Source organism: Patella vulgata, chromosome 6 (genome assembly GCF_932274485.2).
Source record: "Patella vulgata chromosome 6, xgPatVulg1.2, whole genome shotgun sequence".
Lineage (NCBI taxonomy): Eukaryota > Metazoa > Mollusca > Gastropoda > Patellidae > Patella > Patella vulgata.
In genome coordinates, this window is record NC_065884.2 from 18,457,542 (window position 1) to 18,480,547 (window position 23,006).

The 23,006-nt window shown below is 33.3% G+C and overlaps 1 protein-coding gene across 1 annotated transcript; it reads left to right on the forward strand.

Annotated features, from left to right (window-relative positions):
* The first annotated feature begins 101 nt into the window (after positions 1–101).
* LOC126823544 (MOB kinase activator 3B) lies at positions 102–15,845 on the forward strand. The gene is made up of 7 exons (XM_050552435.1): positions 102–214; positions 2,930–3,080; positions 4,065–4,158; positions 5,667–5,800; positions 6,542–6,657; positions 7,798–7,884; positions 11,171–15,845. The coding sequence occupies exons 1-7, from the start codon at positions 167–169 to the stop codon at positions 11,198–11,200; spliced, it is 660 nt and encodes a 219-aa protein (XP_050408392.1). The 5' UTR covers positions 102–166; the 3' UTR covers positions 11,201–15,845.
* Positions 15,846–23,006: the final 7,161 nt, after the last annotated feature.

The window sequence follows — 23,006 nt, forward strand, 5'->3', positions numbered from 1 at the left end:
TTGAATGTTGTAAGGCTTATCAGATAAATAATAGCGGGCCTACTGAATTTAAAATCTTTTTCGATATAATGGAATCGATAAATCATTATTTCTTGCAGAACGACGAATTCAGCCTAGCTCTGTTTATAATCGTTCGCAGTTACGTATTTAGCAAGAAATTAGCAAGATGGCTGCGAAGGCTTCCGCTTTCGCCTCGTTCTTTTCAAAGGATAAGGTATATTGGTTAATTATAATTACTACAATTAGGGTGTTAATCATACATTATCAACTATTCTTTCAGTGAGTGTAATCGTCAGATTGTAAAACACAGTTAATTATTGAATATCAGATATTTCTTCTTCATTATAAAATCAGATGTGTGACAAAGATTTCTATTTTTAGTAACATTTTATTCCGTTTTGACATTTTGGTCGGCTGTCACATGTGTCACTCCTATACTTTCAACTGTAGACTAGAAAGGTTCACAGAAAATGTCATAAAATATTCCACATGTATTTTATGCAGTTGGATCTACCAAAAACTAAACCAATACGTAATATTGCCTTTGTTTTTGTCTAGATTAAAGAGTCGAACCCAAGTTACCCAAGCCAATCCATTCATTTCTAGTTCCTAACCTATCCCTAAACTAGGCCTAAACGCCCTAACCCCTAAAAATTAAAAAGGAGGCAGTCAACCATGGTCACCTTAAATTTTCTTTCATGGTTGGCAGAGAATTTGTAGGCAGCTCTGTCCAAAAGGAAAGAATTTAGTTTTTATTGTTCTAATCAAAAACTACAAATTTTAATAATATGAGGTTTATAAATGAAATGTATCTCCACTTCTCATCAATTACTACCACTTTACAAGGAGACTAAAATGAATTACCCAAAACTGTTTATGATACATGTACCCGGTTTAAAATAACCCAAACAAACCAACTTTTGTTATATTAATGGGAAGTTAATAAACTTACATGTATATAATTTCTGTTAAATATGGATTATTAGTTTCCCAAGTATACAATTATGTACATTGTGCCATACAAGATGAATTGTTATGCAAAGACAGAAGACTACATACAGTTACATTGTACAAAAATAGCTTGTATTTCAAGTTCGTTCTTTGTTAGACTTACATTGTTGTGTAACTACATATGTACAGGTGTAGATCTAATTGTATTATTATTTATAATACATACATGTACATATTTTTTTATGTACAATATGAGGTCATGTGTGACAATTGACCAACAAAACATAAAAAATACAGAACTAATTAACAAAAAGAATGATACAATACAACTACAACTACACAAAATATTTGGAAGATATTGTACTAAGTGCCAAAATCGATGCAGGTATCAAATGAATTATTAGATGAAGATATTTTTTAGTAGACATAGATTACATGGTTTCTTTTTTAATGTGCCACAAACCATGCATTTTGTTTGAAAGTTGGCCTTTGACATATAAATATCAGGTGAATAATCAAATATAAAAAGAAATACTATAATACACTATTAACCTCTGTGTGGTATTTTTGCACTTAATTGAAAAGTTAGTCTGGTGTAAAGCCGAGTAATCATGCGATTGTTAACCTATAAATGTATTTTATTGTGCAAAGAGTGTCTAAGATATTAGCTTTAGAACCACAAAATTATATATATCTATAGCACAGTACATGTAAACAGGAACAGAGACATTATTACTCATTATTTCCTGTTAATGTTAAATGTATAAACCATAATATATTCTGTCAATGATCATTTCCTCATACAGTACTTTAAGCTTATTATACCATACATAATGTTATATTCATATACTACTATTATTCATATTGTTTAATGTGATCAAGTCATAATATTTGAGACTTGAGAGAGACAGAGTGACTCATTGATCAAGACTAAAATGCTGGATAGCTAACCAGAGGGTTTCGGGTTTGCACCTGGTACATGTAGTGTGCAGAGAAAGTTCCTCAGGGTTTTCTGGCGTAGTTTCCCCTTGTCAGTGGGTACAGGGCAGGGGGACAGTGAGTCTAGTCATTATGATGGTATGAAAAACTGAATTCCTGTGTACCCATTGGCGTGCATGTAAAAGAACCTTTGACAATTGGAATTTAAGAGTAGGCTGTAGTGACGCTGTACAGACATACTGTCCCTCATAGTAATAGTACATGTACATGACTACATGTAGCACACTGTATGGTGTATGCCAGTTTTCATTATCACAGTCGGTGTACATTTAGGACATTAAACTCCCATTTCATTCATTCATATTGTATAATGCTGTCAACAGTGTCAACTCAGAATACTTGATTACAACACAGTACATTTATTTTAGTTTAATTTAAATTTTAACATTACATATATTCATGTGCGTCAAAATACAAAGAAGAGCTAATCCATAATAAGCCCTTACACAATCTAAATATCATACATAAATGAAGTTAATATTATAAAACGTTCATAAACAATAACTGAACAGTTAAATTGTACATAAAACCGTAGGTTAAATATTCTGAATACTCTAATTCAACTGATATATGTAAAGATTACATAGATGTTCATAAACAATAATTGAACAGTTCCACTGTACATTAAACTGGACCTTACACATCCTGAATATTTACATGTAAATACATGTAAAACTGATATTTATATAAAGATTATATATATGTTCATAGACATTCATAAACAATAATTAAACAGTTGTATTGTAAATATCAGTTATATAAATTCTATTACTATATTGTATGAAAATTAGCGTTGATAAAAAATTAAATACTTTTTAATGCCTTTATTAGTTTATTTATTATTAAATATTTCAACAAATCATGAGAAGTATTCATTTCTACATTGTATTTGGACATTCAGTAACAAAAATAGGTTGAGCCCCATAGAATTAATTCATAAAGAAAACAGAAGTTAACTAATTGTGTTTTTATATTTTAGACGTTTCGTCCTAAGAAAAGATTTGATGTTGGTACTATGAAATATAGTTTACACAAGCAGGCCAATGCTTCATTAAATGCTGGAATAGATTTAAAAGAAGTTGTAAAATTACCACCAGGTGAAGATGTTAATGATTGGATTGCTGTTCATGGTAATATCATTATTTATTTTATTCAGACTTGATACATGTATAACGGGGATAATTAAGTCAGAAAGTCATGCAGAGAAATAACCCTTTAAGTGTATAATGTATTTCTGGTATTCTCATTAATATGCTGTAAAATTAAATCTGCATATAATTAAAAATAAGTAAAAAATAGAACTAGAGGTAGAGCAACTGTGCTTGTCTGGGATATCACCCAAGGTGGAAGCAGACGTTAAACCTCAAGGAATGAACGAACGAAAGCATCAGTATTCATGAAATATAAACTTTACTAGAAAATAAATTATCAAGATCAATGAAATAATTTACAACAGTTGTCCGTTTTAAATCTCAATTCAAAACATTCTTGTTTCAAAACCCTGATCTGTAAATAATCAGTGAATATAACAACCAGTGGCCCATTAGAAACTGTTCTTTGGTATTAATGCACTTTATTGATGATGATATTATTATTAACTGTGGTACGTGCTGCTGTGTGTGTGAAATATTTATTTTTTATGAATTCTGTTTTATATTAATGTTACGATATATGTAAAGATCAAAGGATTACAATTAGTAGTCAGCGTCCACTGGAAAAGGGAGATCTAAATTCCAGGAACAGAATTTAATGAACTATACACATACTTATGGAAAAACAGCTACTTATTTATTTGAGCAACGTTTTGAAGAGTATTCTCTCAATATTATCAAGCTAACGTTGAGAGAATTCTCTTCGAAACGTTGCTCAAATAAATAAGTAGCTGTTTTTCCATAAGTATGTGTATAGTTTATTGCTCTATCCAGTTACTAAATGCCTCTTAAAGATTAGAGTTTAATGAGGAAATTAATAATCTGATTGATATTTATAAATCAGAATAATTAATTGTGCTTGAGGTAAGCCCTGGAAAAATGATGATATCCTTTGAAGCCTCTCTATACAGTAATGTAACATTTATTATGGCTTGAATATTTCATTTTGATATTCTTTTGCAGTTGTTGATTTCTTTAACCGAATAAATCTGTTATATGGAACAGTATGTGAGAATTGTACAGAACAGTCATGTCCTACCATGAGTGGTGGACCAAAGTAAGTAACATACTGTGTAAAGTTATGATATATTATTTTTTTATGGTCCATCTTAGTCATACACAGCATTTTATTTTACATACATACATGTATATTGTATATTGGAAAGGTGGATTATTTTATCAAATTTTTAAGTTAAAACTGTATACATACAAGTACACTGACTAGTTTAAATTCTGTTGTAAAAAGGGGGTTGGATGGCCGAATGGTTAGCATGTGCGCGCTTTATCATAAGGGTTGTCTTTGAGTCAACTGGCGGGGTTTTGATTTCCCTGTTGTATGTGACAAGTAGTAGGGTCGTCTGTCCAACCTTGTTGGTTTTCTCCAGGTCCTCAGTTTCTTCCCACTGCTAAAGACCCCTTCGCGCAAGCCAATTATGAAATAAAATTGAACCATGTGTTAGTCCCGAAATAACCTAGTTTGTGTCACGTGGATATTGAATCCCATCTCTCTCTCTCTCTCTGTTGTAAAAAACACCAAGTGGTATTTTTGAAGCCTTGTCCTTGCTTGTTGAGGGCAGTGCATTTTAGAGATGCAAGGATATATGTTCAGTTATTCCTGTTTACACATAGGCATTATACACCATAGATCACTTTTAACTATTTGGAAAAAAGACAAATTATTGTTTACAATTTTCCCCTTTTACAAACTGGACTGATCTTTGAACTTATGATGTACCACTAGACCAACTGGTTTAACCTGTCACATGTAGTACAACTCCCAAACATGATATCATTACATTTACTAGAAATAATTAACTTGTCACTTATTTAAGTTAATTTATGATAATTACATGTGAACTCATGTTACTATAGAGGTTGATGTACATGTGATACTTGAAGTTCATCATACATGAACGATGTCAGCACATATACAGTACACTTCAGTTAATGATGACACTAAATTTTGATTAGTGTGGTTGGAACAAAATAGAGAGAGAAATGGGGTTTATCATTCACTCACACAAACTAGGTCATTTTTGGGATAGCATGTACAAGCTGGGAATCAAAACCATGCCCCTTGACTCAATAATATGTGATAATTAAGTTACAAAAATACAACACAAGGTATATATATGGAGATAACTACTTCTCTATTATTTAATTTCCCAACCCCTGTTCAAAAACAACATCCCAATTAATTACTATACATCAATAATCACTTTGGTTGTTATTTTTTAACAGCAATCGGGGAAACTACTTCTCTGTAATCTAATAACGACATTTCGTAAAATGTGTTACGAAATGTCATTATTAAATAACAGAGAAGTAGTTCTATCCATTATATACCTTGTGTTGTGTTTTTGTTTTGACTTCTAAATGTCATACAAGGAATTGTATTGGTATGATTGTGATAGATATAAATGATATGTTATTGTTTATAATTTAGGTATGAGTATCATTGGTATGATTGTGATAGATAAATTATACATAAATTGTTTATAATTTAGGTATGAGTATTATTGGTATGTGATAGATATAGATAATATGTTAATGTTTATAATATAGGTACGAATATCATTGGTGTGATGGTGATAGGTATAAGAGACCGACAGCCTTACCAGCTCCACAGTATATATCATTATTAATGGAATGGGCTGAAAGCCAGATAAACAATGAAAATATCTTTCCTGTCACAGTTGGTAAGTTATCTAATTTAATCTGGTTTCAAGTCAAATTACATGTAAGATGGTCGGTTATGCAGGGGAATGTTTAGGAATTTGAGCAGCAGGGGTCCATGATGGAGACAAGTCTGGTGGATTACCCAAGACTTTTATAAAATGAGAAAGTCTCGAGTCTTGAGACAATATTTCTCCTCATTTAGAAATTAGACGTATACATGTATAGGATTAGAGTAGAGAGAGGCTTTGATGTTGGTTTGACGTTCTGTTGTTGAACGTAGGAGAAAAAATATGTTCTGTGGAAGCAGGAGCCCCCCCCCCCCCCAATCTAGACGCGCGCCTGTTTTTAGTGAAGGAATCATTAGTGGTCACATCTCACATCAAATGCTGATTTTACTATTCAAGATTTTTAATAGTAAGTGCAGTAATTTGATTCAATAAGATAAGATATTTATTGCACTGAACACCCCTGTTGAAATGGTAAATTGTTTGGATCGTGTTTGAAACAATTTTAGATTTCTGGATACTGTTAATCGTTCAAATCAATATAATATTTCTTTAATCTATTTGATTATTTTATATCGTAACATTAGTTGATTTCAACAAAACACTATTATTAAATATTTAATAAGATACAAAAAAACATATCGAATTCCATTAAATTGAATTCGCTTTGCATAACAAAGAGTAAAAAATTCATTTTGATAATGATTAATGTAACTGGTAAACCTTTCCCAATAATATCATCATTATATTTTTTAGGTGTTCCTTTTCCCAGAAATTATCTTCAGTCATGTAAAAAGATATTGACGAGATTGTTCCGAGTTTTTGTACATGTTTATATTCACCATTTTGATAAACTTGTAGCAATTGGAGCAGTAAGTATATTATATATTTCTAGATTTCATGTAACAGTTCTCTTCATAAGGTGAGGACTATACAATTCTCTCTGAATTTAATTGTGACAGACTATCTAAAGATAGCAAATTCCATTTTCAGAGATCATGGTTTAAGTAGAAATAATTTTTACATATATTTGTGGAATTTTTCTGATGTCTTATGGTATTGTTTTAGTTGCATTTTGAAATGAGAACTCTATCAGAAAGTGGGTTAATTTATTAAGTTTTATGATTGTAGCCGCATAAAATAAAAGTTTGTTACTGTATTAGGCACACTCTTTTTACCAAATATATTATTTTCTAGAAGGGGTGCGCCTAATATGTATACATAATGTTAAGCAAATCCAGGATTTTCCCGTGTCGAAATTTAAGTCAGAAGCTCAAGAATTAAATTGCCCTAGAATCAACACATGTTGGTCAAGTGAGGCTATATCAAAAGCTTATGATATATTATCACCCAAATTAAATACAATACTGTTCCCTTTCATGTAATGTTTTATTTGTCAATAATGTTTTAGATATGTTTGAAATCCGTCCACGTTTGTCAATAACGTTTTAAATACGGTTAAAATATGTCAATAATTATCGCCAGATTTTTGATATTGTGCGCATCACACAAGCATTTTCATTGACTCAGTATAAGTCATTGGTATTGTCTTTACTGTCACAGCACTAAAGGGTACGTTTGGTATGGCATGTGTTTAACAGGGCGCTTTAGAAGGGTGCATCTAAACCATACACTTTTATTTTTTTTTCCTGGAACACCTCTGCCAAAATCACACCGAAGAATATGGTGTATTTGTTGACAAATTTGTCTACTTCAAAATCATCATAACCTGGCTAATAAAGAATGGACAGTGTAACACACCCTTAATGAGCTGGTTTTCAAGCCTAGTTCCCACTTGTCTGGGATAGGGCCTGTGTGGACTGACACTTAAAGTACTAGTCATTCATATATTGTAATACTGATAAAAAAAGAATACTAGAAACAGAGAAAAAATAATATTAGATTATTCTCATCGAAATCGGGATAAATTGGCAAATAATTCACAAGATTTTTTTTTCATCGAAATCAGGATAAATTGCGCAAATAATTCACAAGTTTTTTTTTTGTTACAGGAAGCTCATATTAACACCTGTTATAAACACTTCTATTACTTTGTTACTGAATATAACTTAGTGGACAAGAAAGAACTTGAACCTCTGGTAAGTTGATTACAAAACATAGTTATCTCCCTTATATTAGCTATCCTGTATGTATAGATAATGATTAAAACTTTGCCTTTTAGGATGGAATCTTCGTAAAATAAGATAAAAGTCACATCAGTTTGTAGTACAGTTTGGCTAATTTTAAAAATACCGGTATTTTAATGACACAACAGCTATCTTTGAGAGGCATTTAGCACCATAAAAACAAACACAACACATTGGTTTATATGCATATAGGACGACGTTTAGACAAGTATTTTTTTTATACGCCTACATTTTCACGTGGACGTATATTGTCGTCACCCCTGTCCGTCCGTCCATCCACAATTGTTTGTGAACAGTCTACAGGTCACAATTTTTATCCGATTTCAATGAAACTTGAAATATAGGTTTATCACCCTAAGATCTCGGTTTCTTTCGATATTGGCATCTATCGGACCGTAACTTCATGGATTATGTCCCCTGATTGTACGAAAAATCACGTTTTTGGCTTGTGAACACTGTAGAGGTCACAATTTTTATCTGATTTTCACGTGGACGTATATTGTCGTCACCCCTGTCCGTCCGTCCATCCACAATTGTTTGTGAACAGTCTACAGGTCACAATTTTTATCCGATTTCAATGAAACTTGAAATATAGGTTTATCACCCTAAGATCTCGGTTTCTTTCGATATTGGCATCTATCGGACCGTAACTTCATGGATTATGTCCCTTGATTGTACGAAAAATCACGTTTTTGGCTTGTGAACACTGTAGAGGTCACAATTTTTATCCGATTTTGTTGAAACTTGAAATGTAAGTTTATAACACAAAGATCTTGATTCCTTTCGATATTCGCGCATATCGGACCGTAACTTCATGAATAATGGCCCCTGATTGTACGCAAAAACTCGTTTTTTGGCTTGTGGTACCTATAGAGGTCATAATTTTTATCTGATTTAAAAAAACGTGTTAATATATCACCGTTACACCCTAAGGATGGCTGAGTTCGAATTTCGTGAAAATCGGTCCAAAACTGACAGACAAAATGGCCGCCGTTCGTTCTCAAATAGCGTAAAAATATAGTATATCAAGGTTGTGGATCCTATAGAGGTCACAATTTTTATCCGATTTTGTTGAAACTTGAAATGTAAGTTTATAACCCAAAGATCCTGGTTCCTTTCGATATTCGCGCATATCGGACCGTAACTTCCTGAATTATGGCCCCTGATTGTACGTAAAAACACGTTTTTTGGCTTGTGGACCCTATAGAGGTCATAATTTTTATCATATTTAAAAAAACGTATTATTGTATCACTGTTAAACCCTAAGGACGGTTGAGTTCGAATTTCGTGAAAATCGGCCCAAAACTGACATACAAAATGGCCGCCGTTCGTTCTCAAATTGCGTAAAAATATGGTATATCAAGGTTGTGGACCCTATAGAGGTCACAATTTTTATCCGATTTTGTTGAAACTTGAAATGTAAGTTTATAACACAAAGATCTTGATTCCTTTTGATATTCGCGCATATCGGACCTTAACTTCATGAATAATGGCCCCTGATTGTACGCAAAAACTCGTTTTTTGGCTTGTGGTACCTATAGAGGTCATAATTTTTATCCGATTTAAAAAAACGTGTTAATATATCACCGTTACACCCTATGGATGGCTGAGTTCGAATTTCGTGAAAATCGGCCCAAAACTGACAGACAAAATTTCCTGAATTATGGCCCCTGATTGTACGTAAAAACACGTTTTTTGGCTTGTGGACCCTATAGAGGTCATAATTTTTATCATATTTAAAAAAACGTATTATTGTATCACTGTTAAACCCTAAGGACGGTTGAGTTCGAATTTCGTGAAAATCGGCCCAAAACTGACATACAAAATGGCCGCCGTTCGTTCTCAAATAGCGTAAAAATATGGTATATCAAGGTTGTGGACCCTATAGAGGTCACAATTTTTATCCGATTTTGTTGAAACTTGAAATGTAAGTTTATAACACAAAGATCTTGGTTCCTTTCGATATTCGCGCATATTGGACCGTAACTTCATGAATTATGGCCCCTGATTGTACGCAAAAACGCGTTTTTTGGCTTGTGGACCCTATAGCTCATAATTATTATCCGATTTAAAAAATCGTATTATATCACCGTTACACCCTAAGGAGGACTGAGTTCGAATTTCGTGAAAATCGGCCAAAAACTGACAGATAAAATGGCCGCGCTTCGTTCTCAAATAGCGTAAAAATATGGTATATTCGAGGTTACAATTTTTATCCGATTTTGTTGAAACTTGAAATGTAAGTTTATAACCCAAAGATCTTGGTTCCTTTCGATATTCGCGCATATCGGACTGTAACTTACTCAATTATGGCCCCTGATTGTACGAAAAATCGCGTTTTTAGCTTGTGGAGCCTATAGAGGTCATAATTTTTATCCGATTTAAAAAAAACTATTATTTTATCACCGTTACACCCTAAGGTCGACTGAATTCAAATTTCGTGAAAATCGGCCCAAAACTGACAGACAAAATGGCCGCCCCTCGTTCTCAAATTGCGTAAAAATATGGTATATCAAGGTTGTGGACCCTATAGAGGTCACAATTTTTATCCGATTTTGTTGAAACTTGAAATGTAAGTTTATAACTCAAAGATCTTGGTTCCTTTCGATATTTGCGCATATCGAATTGTAATTTCCTGAATTATGGCCCTTGATTGTAGGAAAAATCACTTTCGTTTTAGCTTGTTTTATATCCATCTCTCGAAAATGTGGGCGTATCCTGCCTGGCAGCCGCTGGTTATCTTTTCAAAAAATATCCAAGCATTTCTAATGTACGACTCTTATCGAGAATTCATTGAGATTGTTGCCTCCAGAAACCAAGGTCAATTTTGGCCTCCTGGCTACACGATTATGTCAGGTTTCGTGTAAAAGGAAGAGTATACATACAGATCTTTTTGTTGAGTTTAGTAGAATAGCTTTGTTGTCATATATTGGCCATTTAAAGTAGAAAATGGGTTGAAGCTACATGGTAGCAGAAGAAATTCAAATTTTTACCAGTCATGTAAAGCTTATGCTAGTCTAGTTTAGCCAAGCACATCAAAATATGGTGAATCAACATTTATGGCGAGGTGAAGGTCTGTAAGGGTTTGGTGTGTCTTCTGATGAAGGGGCCCCAGATTTGGTTGCAGTTGATTTGGTGTTGGTTGTTAGTGGGCTACATTATTACATTGTCTGTTTTCTGTTTTCTTATTTTCCTGCATTGTGTATTGATTTAAAAGATGTTATTTTTCTTCTTACAGAGGGATATGACAGAAAGAATATGTCACTAGACTTCCATCAAGCAATCTAGTTTTAAACCGAAGTATTTATTACTGCTGCTATAGTAACAACATGGTGGTAAGCAACAGTAACCATAGAAACCATGTATATAGAGAAGACCAGCCTGTTGTCTTTACATATCTGTGATCTCTGAATTATAATCATACTTAGTAACAAATCTTAATCAAATAATGTCTGAACATCATCTTATTTCTTTCTTTGACGTTTTACTATCGTCAAAAGTTAATACACCTATCTATAGTTTTCTTGATCCGTAATGGTGGCAAAAAATGTCCAATATAGGGTCCATTTCTTTTTTTTTTACTACAGTAGATCTGAAAGTAAAGTTCTTGCCAAAGATATTTAATTGAGTGTTATGTGTAATAATATGAATATTGTTGCCAAACTATTGACTGTGATTTTTCAACTGTTAGTCATGACCGTATAGAGTCAACTATGAAGACAAGGGTTATTACTCGACTGTTATTTCCTAAGCTTTCAAACTCTTAATATAATGTATAGAAATAAAACAGGTGTGCAGCTGACTGACTAAACCTCAACAAAAATCTAAGATAAAGAAATTTGTTGGTTGAACTTCTCTCTCATTTAAAAAACAATCTTAATCTTGTATGGATAATACTCATGTTATGAGCAAAAATATTACCAAATTTTGTCACCTGAAACTTGATCAAAAGTGGTTGGTATTTGATATACAGATAATATTTCAAATAGAGTTTTACTACTTACATTAGGGCTTGACTATAATGCAGATGTTAGGGTCCGCTATAAGGTCCAAGTGTATACATGTTAATACCCCTAGGCTGGTGTAATCTGTATATTTTATTCACCTATGATATATTGTATCGCCATGATGCAAAACATTAAAAATGGCTAGATTGCTCATATATATATGTCATATATAGAAATCTATGTATATTATAATCATCGTTTTAATTGTTTAGTTTGAACATACTTGTTACAAGATTGAAGATGAATTTCTTTTAATAGTCAAGATGTTTATGTATCAATAGATTTAATTGTTTTCTTAGACACAAAAAAACAAATGTATGCCAATGTAGATACATGAAAATGTATTTTGGTCACTCTGGATTTAAGTTGGTGTTAAGGATTAAAGGAGGTTGTTCCTTAAATATTGTATCATTTGAATTTGTGCTTTGTTTGTGTTTATGTCTTCGCATACAATTAAATCTCAACTTTATTTGCAAACAGAGAAAATCAGGTTTTTGTTTTTTAAAAATTTTTTTGAAAAGATAGTATTTTAGTAAATAACTTTAAGAGGCATTAGAATGTTCAACAAGAAAATGAATGTAATAAATTTTTTAGAATATTATATTCAAAATAACTCGGATAATTATTGAAAATGAAGAACTGGCATACATGTACTTACTTGAAAGCATTGTTGAATGTAGGCTATGATGCGTACCTGTACAAAATCTTAAAATATCTCTTAACTCAGCAATGGTGGATTGGCAGGTCTGGCTGAAATTTTTCATGCTATCTAATTTTTCACCCCTGATTGGTGAAGATATTCAAATTTCTAATGCCTCTTTAATTGTTATTTTAATAAAATGCTAAATTTGTTTATTAAATTAATGTCAATGTCCCATTAATAAATTTGAAAGAAAATTCATCCAAATGTATTATGTCATATCCCAGTTTCATATATCATTTGTAATCCTATATTATTATAGACTGTTTATCTTTTTTTATATGTATTGAGGTAGTTAATATAGAGGGCTTTTGTTTCATCGATTTATACTGGTCATTATCTAATTAATAGTGCAAATGACTGATAGAGTAATAGCTGATTAGATCAACACATAGTAAACCCATAACATTGTTTGTGTTATTTGTAAAAATTTAAACTAACAAAAAAATGCTTATTGAGAAAGCTTTGACTTAAGTTACAAAATTTTGTTGTACATTTGTATTTGATATCTAAATTATCTGATTTTTAACCTGAAAATATTGTATATGGATAGGTTTTGAAACAAAATCCCTAATTATGTGGTATTTATATTTGTATTGTGTTATTACTAGTCTATGTGGCCAATATTTCAGCATTGAAAAGCAGGGAATACAACCTCACAACGCAAATGATTGTGAGTAGGATGTAAATGGTATTTTCTACTATAAAAAACGTGAACAAGAACAAATTAGATTAATCATGCGATTATAGAAATAGTTTGATTTTAAAAGCCAAATTTCTTCAACTTACCTCATCACTTTAAGAATATAAAGAGTTAAATTTTATTCACATGTAGAAGTGTCCATTTTTTTAACGACTGAAATAGTTTGGCCATGTCCCATTTATATTGTATACATATGTTATATCACTTTCCAAACTAATTTCTGTATGAAGATTTTTTGATAATTATTTTACACTTTAGTTTTCTATTGAACTAATAATCTAATAACTAAATAAAGGGTTTATGGGATTTTTCTTGACTACTTATTTATTTTTCTTGAATATTTTTCTGGAGTAATATATGTATATCAACTGTAGTATAAATATTATTTTCATTGCTTGTTTTAGCTAGAGCTTTTATATTAAGAAATGCATTATGTTTATTTCAGAGCATAATTGATACAAATGTGGTAGAAACTTTGTATTTAATTTATATATTATGTAATATAAATAGATATGGAATTTTGTCTGTTAGGCTTGCCAGGTATATCCCGCTTTTTTAATGTCAAAAAAGAAACTTTTTCTATTTTTCTCTTTAGGTAACTAATTAAGATATATGTATAATAATGATTATTAATATTTTTTAAAAAATAACGTTCAGCTAAGACAAACAGAAAAATAATTGATTGATCATTATTATTTTGAATCTGTACTTTCATTGATTAGAATGATCTTTTATAAATAAGGCTCATTTGGATGTTTGTGTAAATACACAGATAGTCATGTCTTTTTTAAAACAGATTTATACTTAGAAAATGGAAAGGTACTATTAAAAAAAACCCTCTTGATATAACAAGAATTAATAATACGACACTGTTTAAAAAAAACAAAACAACTGAAGTAAAAATAATTAGTCATTATATCTATAATTATTAAAGTTCCAATGAGCCAGAATAAAGATTGAAGCGTGGGTTTTCAGACCATTACAATTAAAAGTACTTCTATTAAAGAAATGTTTTGGTCCAAAAATTATTCAAATGTCTCCAGAAATTAAGTTATGATCATTTAATTTTGAGATTGATTTCTGTTTATTTCACATTGTCCTCTTTATGTGTCTTCATAAAGTCTTATCTTTATCGCTCAAGCCAGTCTGTCCTTCATAAAGGTTACTTCAGTTCAGACTCAGATTACAAAATAACAAGAAGGATTGTTACATTAAAATAGTATCCTACCTATTTATGATTTGTGCGATATGTAAATAATCTGACTTGTTCTGTCTTTAAGATGCAAGGATAAGTAGACAACTATTTATAAATCTAGATAAGAAATTTTTAGAGGAATAAAGATTTGCTAAAATGTCACGGGCAACAAGACATTGATTCTGAATTAGTTTAACCCAATAAAGTTGTCTGTCTTAACACTGTAGAAAGAAATAATCCTTTCTTTACAAGGCAACTGGTGTTTATTAAGTCTTCATTAATCAGAGTTATCTGTTCACAAAGGGGGTGTAACTCCACGGTTTAAACTCGATGGACTAATAGTAAAGTAGATCACTGTTCTTATACAATGATAAATGGTAGGAAAGAAGATCTAGAGATTTTTTTCTCTTAGTTAAATGGGTGTCTGGACAACACTAAACTCTTACACGGTTACTAGAACCGCATTCAATACCAAATTATTGACCAGACTACCGTTATTCATGATCAGTTGCACAATAGAACATTGGTGGGAGACTAATGGTATTCCCTACTCTCATCCAGTTATATTCTTCTATTTGTTATAAGTATTTTGTTTAAGAGCACTATTTTTCGTTATTTCGCCTTTTCTAAGAATATACAGTTATCCCTAGATCACCAATAATTGTAGTGTCGCAGTTGTATTTATCACAAAAGCTAACAGAGAAAATTTGGTTTTAATAATATATTTTTCTAGTTTTTTTCCATGGGTTAAAGTAATAGAATTTAGAATATTTGCTTTAGAGTAAGGTGGGCAGGTTTTTTGGGTTAAATTCTGGATTTATATTTTAAATATTTAATTAACAAAATATAATTGTGCCTGGTGCATAACCTCACTATTTTATGAGATTATATACGGCAAATGGTTGCCCATATTACAGGTATTAATCATACATTTACATGGAGATATTTTTAGGGCAGAGTAAACACATTTGCTGTGGTCAAAATATATCACAATCGTCTCATTATGTTTTTAAATGGTCAAAACCTAATGCTTATAATAGAATCATCATAATGTCAATTGAATTTTATAATGCAATGTCTTTGTAATTAAATGTAATAGTCTTATTTGAGATATTGGTATTAAATATGGAAACCCCATGAGAAGTCAAATATCGTGTAACATAACGGACTCTGTTTAGTGCTGTGTGATATTTCATTTTTTGTAGATTTTATTTTCTTGTAGCTCATAAAATTTTGCTCCAAAATATTAGAAATGCACTAGAAAGTCTTTTAGTTTTCTTGGTTTGGCAAATAAATTTGATTTATTAATGAAGTGTTTAGATTTATATATCCAACTACTCAGGTGGGAAAGAATGCTTTCAGAAATTGAATCCGTTGATTTATCTAATTATTGTGAATGAAAGACAAAAAATAGAATGGTGATTTTGTGGTGAGCAAGCTATGACCAAGCTGCATTAAATGTTTGGTTACACCACCAGATATTGGCTTCTCATTACAGTAAGCCAGATCATATCTCCAGATATTCCTACCCATTACAGTAAGCCAGATCATATCACCAGATATTCCTACCCATTACAGGAAAGAGATGGGGTTTAACGTCCACTCGACACAAACTAGGTCATTTTCTGTAGTTGACCCAAGCAAGCTCGAACCATCTGCCATCTCAACTACTGACATTGGGCTAGGTCACGCCATCTGATATATTCTGTACGGGCGATCTTAAATAAGCCCAAACCACCAGGGCGACCTTCGGATGTAGACTATGGTCGCGACTACAGTCTGAACCAGCACCCAAACGCAAATGGCCCTAGCCATTGACTATTCAATATGGTGGCTCCCATGTCAGTTGTTCCGCCTGCTATATTTTCTCCTATTTACTCATGTATTTTTAAAAACTAATTAATTTTCCATACTGTGACGTGAAAGCAAGCTTAAAATAGGTTACAAATAGGATTAGTCAATATCGGAATATTTTTCATTGGATTTATGTCACCCAACCAAGATCATTTCACACGTACAGTTTTTTGTCGTGTGCCTATATATATTCGAATACGATCCTAATCTGTCAAATTCATCAAAAATAAAAGACGAAAAAAAAATCAAATTTAACATCTTACTACAATGCCCATTCACTAACTTTCAGGTGTTAACATGGGCCCTATATACCGACCAAGGTGTAAATAACGCAACGGCAATTGGCAATTTTATTATATTTTTCATAAAATATTCTCAAATGTCAGTTTTGTCAGTCATCTTTGAACTATCCCGACCGTGCTTTATCGCATGGTACGGCTGGTCACGACCACTGGTTGAACTAAATGCCATTCGCATGCAGATGGTTCGACTATAGTACGAAAATCTGTGCACCCGAAGGTCGCCCTGGTATCTCTGCTCCTGACAGTAGGTTAGTTCACATCGTACTGGTGATGTAACACTATCTTAGTGATAACAGAGATCAGTTTAGTAAATATAGGATTTATTTACATCAGGTATATAAAACAGCTACAGTTACATAATACAACAACAATACGGGAACTTAAACTATACATGAACTAGACTACGACATGAACATATATAACTATATTAAATCCACCATTCTGCCCCTCTGCCAAGGCAGCCGCTGAACGCGGGTGGGTCCATACGTCTCTGCGTCTCTCCTCCTCTCCAGTCGTCTCCTAACTGTCAGCAAAACTTCTGCCTATATAGCGTACGACAATTAGGGAAAATGATTAAGAGGGATCATCATATATGGTATTGTTTATTTATCAGACTATGATATTTGTAATGGCACTGACTATTTCCTTTGAAGTCATTAACAGTTCATGGTATGATGCACTGACCACTAGTACATTCCCTTTGAAGTCCTGCCGAGTGTTGCACACAGATCATGTGCAGCCCGGAAATGATATATTGAATTAATTACATGTTTAATTAGATCATAGCCAGTCCGTGCCATAACAGAAGTTTAAACGAGTTGAAACGTCAATGTCATATATTATCAAAAACCAGCAGAGGTCATAAAGTTCTAAGCACCTAAATGATCGTTCAATTTGATGAAAGTTATAGAGTACTTTGTCACAGTGACCGTACACACACATCCTCCTAGCTCATGCCCCCGTTGAATTACCACATGTCATTGAAACAATTTAGAACAAAAATACGTGATTTTGATTTGTACAGATGTTATTTTTTTTTTCTACAATTTTAACTACAATGTGCAAAGATTATATATTACAGACTTTTGCATCAGGCTTTGTATTTGAAATAGTTTTATTACATTTTATTGATTGCCTTTGGTTCGCTTCGGGAGATTACAAATTGTAAAATTAGCAATGATTGTCATGTAAGAATAAAATATTAGTGTCTTTATCTTCTTACAAGCAAATATTATACTCAATTATTTCCTAGTAACTTGTAATTATCGTTTATTTTATTGGATTAAATTTAATGGACCAGTCGGCTGAGTAAACCGTAGCATATTTAAGTGCTGGTATCTGGCATATAATTGAATCAAGTATTTCTGTAAGCCATTATTTTACTGTAATTTGGTATATTATTTTTTATTTCCCATAACTTATAATCTATCGAACATAACGTTTTTGATCTAGTTTCGTCGATTTTTTTTTTTTAAAAAACGCAAAGTCTTTACCACTTAAAAGCCGCGCGCGCGGGGGGGGGGGGGGTGGGGGTGGTGGTTAACACGTGCGCTCTGTATCATATAGTCTGTCATTGAGTCAAGTGGCGTGGTTTCGATTCGATTCCCCGGTTGTACGTGACAAGGGGTAGGGTCGCCTGTCCAACCTCGTGGGTTTTCTCCGGGTCCTTTTTTTTTTAAAAGCGAAGTCTCTACCCATTCAAAGCGCATATAAAATTGATATGTGGTATGTACTTGGAGTCAATGTTTATTGTATATACTTTGTACCAATTTCACATCAATCTGATTCAAATTATTCGATGTATGACCGTTAATTTTTGTCATACGCTCTAAAACACGTTTCAATGTTACGATTACAGCAGCGGGAAAATCCCCTTGCATGCGATTGGTTCCTCTCGCAAGTTTCCTATATAGAAAACATTTGTCTGCGATATCACCCCACCCTCATACACAGTCTGTCTACAACTATTCCACTTCCATTTAATAAATTGAAAATGTTTATTTAATCGTTGTGTGTATGACAGGTGTGAAACAAAGAAGAACAGCATAACAAAAGAGTATACTAAGTCAACTGCATGTCGAATACCCGTCTCGATTATCCCGGTATGTAGAGAAAAAGAGAATGTTAAAACCTGACATTTTATATTTTTGGTTCTAATTCACCCGAGTTGTTTGGTTAAACAACATATAGATGTATGTACAAAAGAATCGTTGACATTAACAACAGATACAAATTCTCGGACTCTCAGTTCGACAGGCACTCGAAGGGATTGAAATTTCTTACATTGTCTTGTGAAATGATTGAGGACGAAATGTCTTCACCGAGTCAAAATAAAATGGCGCGTGATATAGCTTTTCCCTATTTACTAGTATGCTAGACAGGATAATGTAAGAAATTATAATTCCATCAAGTGCCAGTGATTATATATATATATATATATATATATATATATAAACGAAATTTATGAAATTGGGATCAACCGCCTACTTTTCTGCACCAACTAAAGTTCAAAACAATGAACTTATCAGACGTGTTATATCTTTTTAAAATATATTCTAAACTTTAAACCTTATGAACAAAGAAAATATGCCGGGAAATATAATTTGATTGAAATAGTCAATATATTCATTTTTCTTTATCTATTTCTGTACGGACAACTCTTTGTCTAATTCATACATCATGCATCTTTAATTAGATTTTGCTATTCGATTACATTGATGTCATTTTTTATCCTACTTTTTTTCCTAATCTGTTAATTTTAAGGCAGTCGATCAATATTTTTAATTTTTTTTTTATATAAGAGATGATTTATTGAACGTCTATCATATTCGACCCTTTTAGATTAAATTTGTTATTAAATAGAGCAGGGGGTTGGATGGCTGAATGGTTAGCACGTGCGCGCTTTACCATAAAGTGTGTCATTGAGTCAACTTGTGTGGTTTCGATTCCCCGGTTGTACGTGACAAGGAGTAGGATCGCCTGTACAACCTCGTGGGTTTTCTCCGGGTCCTCCGGTTTCCTCCCACTGCTAAAGACCCCCTACGCGCAAGCGAATTATTGAAATAAAATTAAACCATATGTTAGTCCCGAAATGACCTAGTTTGTGTCGAGTGGACGTTAAACCCATTTCTCTCTCTCTCTCTCTCTGTCTCTCTCTGTCTCTCTCTCTCTTAAATAGAGCTCAATTCTGAAATGTCATACAGGATTTACAATACGTGACGCATTGCAAAACGAAATGAACCATAATGAAATACCAATCTATGATATCAGATCACAGATCAAATTTCCAAGTGCTATAAAACTCTATAGATCTGACATGTTTCAATTACATATCAATCGAATCAAATTGATCTCATAAATCGCCAATTTACTGTCTAAGCCGAATGTATGCTGACAGACTACTGTTATTTATCACCTTCGCTAATTTAAAGTGACCTTATCAATTTCTTTGAAGTGAAATAACAATTTTAGGGTTCTTTCCGATATCATCGATTTGATTAAAATTGACTGTAAATGTCATTTAAAGAGCTTCTGATCATAAGAATCCAGTGGGTGTTAACCCCAAACCTGAAACTAAGTCGATAATCAAATATATTTTGAGCACTGGCAATGGCTGAATGATCTAAAGTATGCATTTCGGATCACTATTCTGTTATCTATAGATGCAAAGTCGTGAGTTTCATCACTTAGAACTACCTGGGCTGTATATCCGAGTATTTATCTCGTTTCATGTACGCGTTTTTACCGGTTACATCGAAACGGTCATATTACATTTGCATTAGACCGACTTTTTCGCCGACGAAAACGCGGGGGAACGCCGCGACAACGCCGCGACAACGCAAAAATTGAAACGGGACCTAATAAAATGACCTGTGCACAAGTGACGTATTAAAATAGAAGTATTATACCATAAATTAGCTCAGGGTTGAGCGAACAGTACCACACACGAAACTGTCATACTGTATAATGAAACGAAATGAAATGGAGTTTAACGTCCTACTGTTCTGCTCCGACTGGGGTAATGAAGACGGGCATACGCCATACAGTGTGCTATGAGGGAAATTTTGCCCGGACAGTGGCGCTAAGCGTACTCTTATATCGAATTCCAACTGTCAAGGGACCGTTTACGTGCACGCCAATGTGTACACGGGACCTTGGTTTTTCGTCCTATCCGATCGACTAGATAACTGTCCTTGTCAGACCCTCCGTCCTGCACCACTGACAAGGGGATAACACGCCAGAAAATCCCGATGAACTTTCTCGGCCAACACCGGGATCGAATCCGCGACCACTAGGCTAGTTCGCTAGCTCAATGATTTGCCAGAGCAATGAACAGTCGGATCAGTGTTTTATCAACTGATGTCGTTATCACGCCAAGAATATATCTACTTTTCCCAGTGCCAAGGAGCTGCTCGTATTCCACAATGGTAATTATATTCTTTTGGCAAGTGTTTGCATGTCGAATACGTATAAAAACATTTTACGGAACCATGCCCGACGTTGTTCCGCATCGACTTTTCTCATAAATACAGTAATTTACATCAGCAGAATAATGTATCTTAATTTGTGTCATTTAAAAAAAAAACAAAAAAAAAACAAAAAAAAAACAACAAAAAAAACCAAACCCCAAGCTAAAAACCCATTTCATTTTAAATGTTAAAGCTGTGTACTGTACAAGAAACGTGTTGTTAAATTTTGCTGTTTGGTTGAAGCTTTCTGACTAAAATATTTTGGCAGGGTTTAAGAAAATGACGCAAAGTCAACAAGTTTCGTTTGCGACAAATTGGTTCAGCGTCCGTGCTATCAAACAGAACGATTCTATAGAAAACAATTACTGTTTATTAGTGATTTAATCCATAACGAACAATCAGATACAAGCCGCAAAGACAGCCTTGATGTAATAACAGGAAATTTGACGCCTAGGCCCATTGCCCAATGTGCAGGGGTGGAGTGAGGCGTGATCGGGTGGCGAATGGTTACGTTGGAACAGAAGGTGTGTCATTGAGTCAAGTGACGTGGTTTCGATTCCCCGCTTGAAAGTGAAAAGAAGTAGGGTCGCCAGTCCTATCTCGTGGGGTTTCTCCGGGGCCTCCGATTTCTTCCCACTGCTAAAGACCCCTACGCACAAGCGAATTATAGAATTATAATTGAACCATGTGTTAGTCCCAAAATGACCTAGTTTGTGTCAAGTGGACGTTTACCCTCATTTTTACGTATCTGATGGATGATCATTTAAATTTGGTGATTAATAATGCATTGTGTAAGAGATAAATCTGCCTATGGCGGGTCTTTTTTTCTGGCTTCAAATTGTTATATAAATCATTATTAACATTTTGCCCGGACAGCGACACTACGACCTATTCTTATTTCTAATTTCAACGGTCAGGGGTTATTTTACGTGCACGCCAATGTGTACATCCGAGCAACTATATGCCAATTTTCTAAAAGAATTTATATAAACGATTATACGTTAAGGCAACATTATTGAATTCCACGACCCTCCTTTCCAGGTTAAACTAAACTTTATGGCCGCTCCCCTATCACGGGTTGAGTAGACTAAACTTCATCTCTCTCCCGTGCGAGAATGCTTTCGAGCGCAATTTGTAATGGAGCCAAAGACTGCCATTCAATCTGGACACTTCGCGTATTTCGCCGAACATAACTGATTTTAAATTACAGTAAAAACAGAAACGATTGAATGTAAATCAGTTTATATACATTCATATTACATTATTATATGTGTTGCGACCCAGCTGTGTCCATTTCTAGGTTCCAAAGAATAAAGATTTAGCTTCTTTAAACAAAACTACTGTCTCTGGCTCTCTTTTTTTAAAATTTCTATTGTCATTACTTCACCTGAAACACTACTAACCATTAAGATAAACATTTCTAAAGGAATTATACCCTACTTTGTTCTATATTATATCATTATATCATATGTATAGAAGATGAAATTAGTCTGGTTAAATGCCACTAATCATCTATACAGACAACATATTTTTAGATTAGAAAAAAAGAACATTGAGAGGGAGAGAAAAAAAACTAATCCATCATCCAGCAAAAACTCTAGGCTTTTAAATTCCGCAAGGAATTGATCTTAGCTATACTCAAATCTCCTCCCCCCCACTCCCCTCCCCAAAGAAAAAGAGACAATAAAAAATATCTTCGAATCTTTTAATTGGTTCGGCAAAACGCTGCTCTTGTACTGTATGTTTTCGTTTCTCTCTCTGTATGATTGAGATTTAAGACATTTCAGACGCCCATAAAAGCTAAACGATATGCAGATACCGGGGTGGGGGTGGGGTGTAACTGG

What these genes read in the sequence shown, in the direction of transcription:
- LOC126823544 (XM_050552435.1), top strand. Translation starts at nt 167, where the DNA reads ATGGCTGCGAAGGCTTCCGCTTTCGCCTCGTTCTTTTCAAAGGATAAG. An exon ending in CGTTCTTTTCAAAGGATAAG is followed by an intron (nt 215 to 2,929) that starts GTATATTGGTTA and finishes TTTATATTTTAG; the next exon opens with ACGTTTCGTCCTAAGAAAAG. An exon ending in AGAAAGAACTTGAACCTCTG is followed by an intron (nt 7,885 to 11,170) that starts GTAAGTTGATTA and finishes TTCTTCTTACAG; the next exon opens with AGGGATATGACAGAAAGAAT.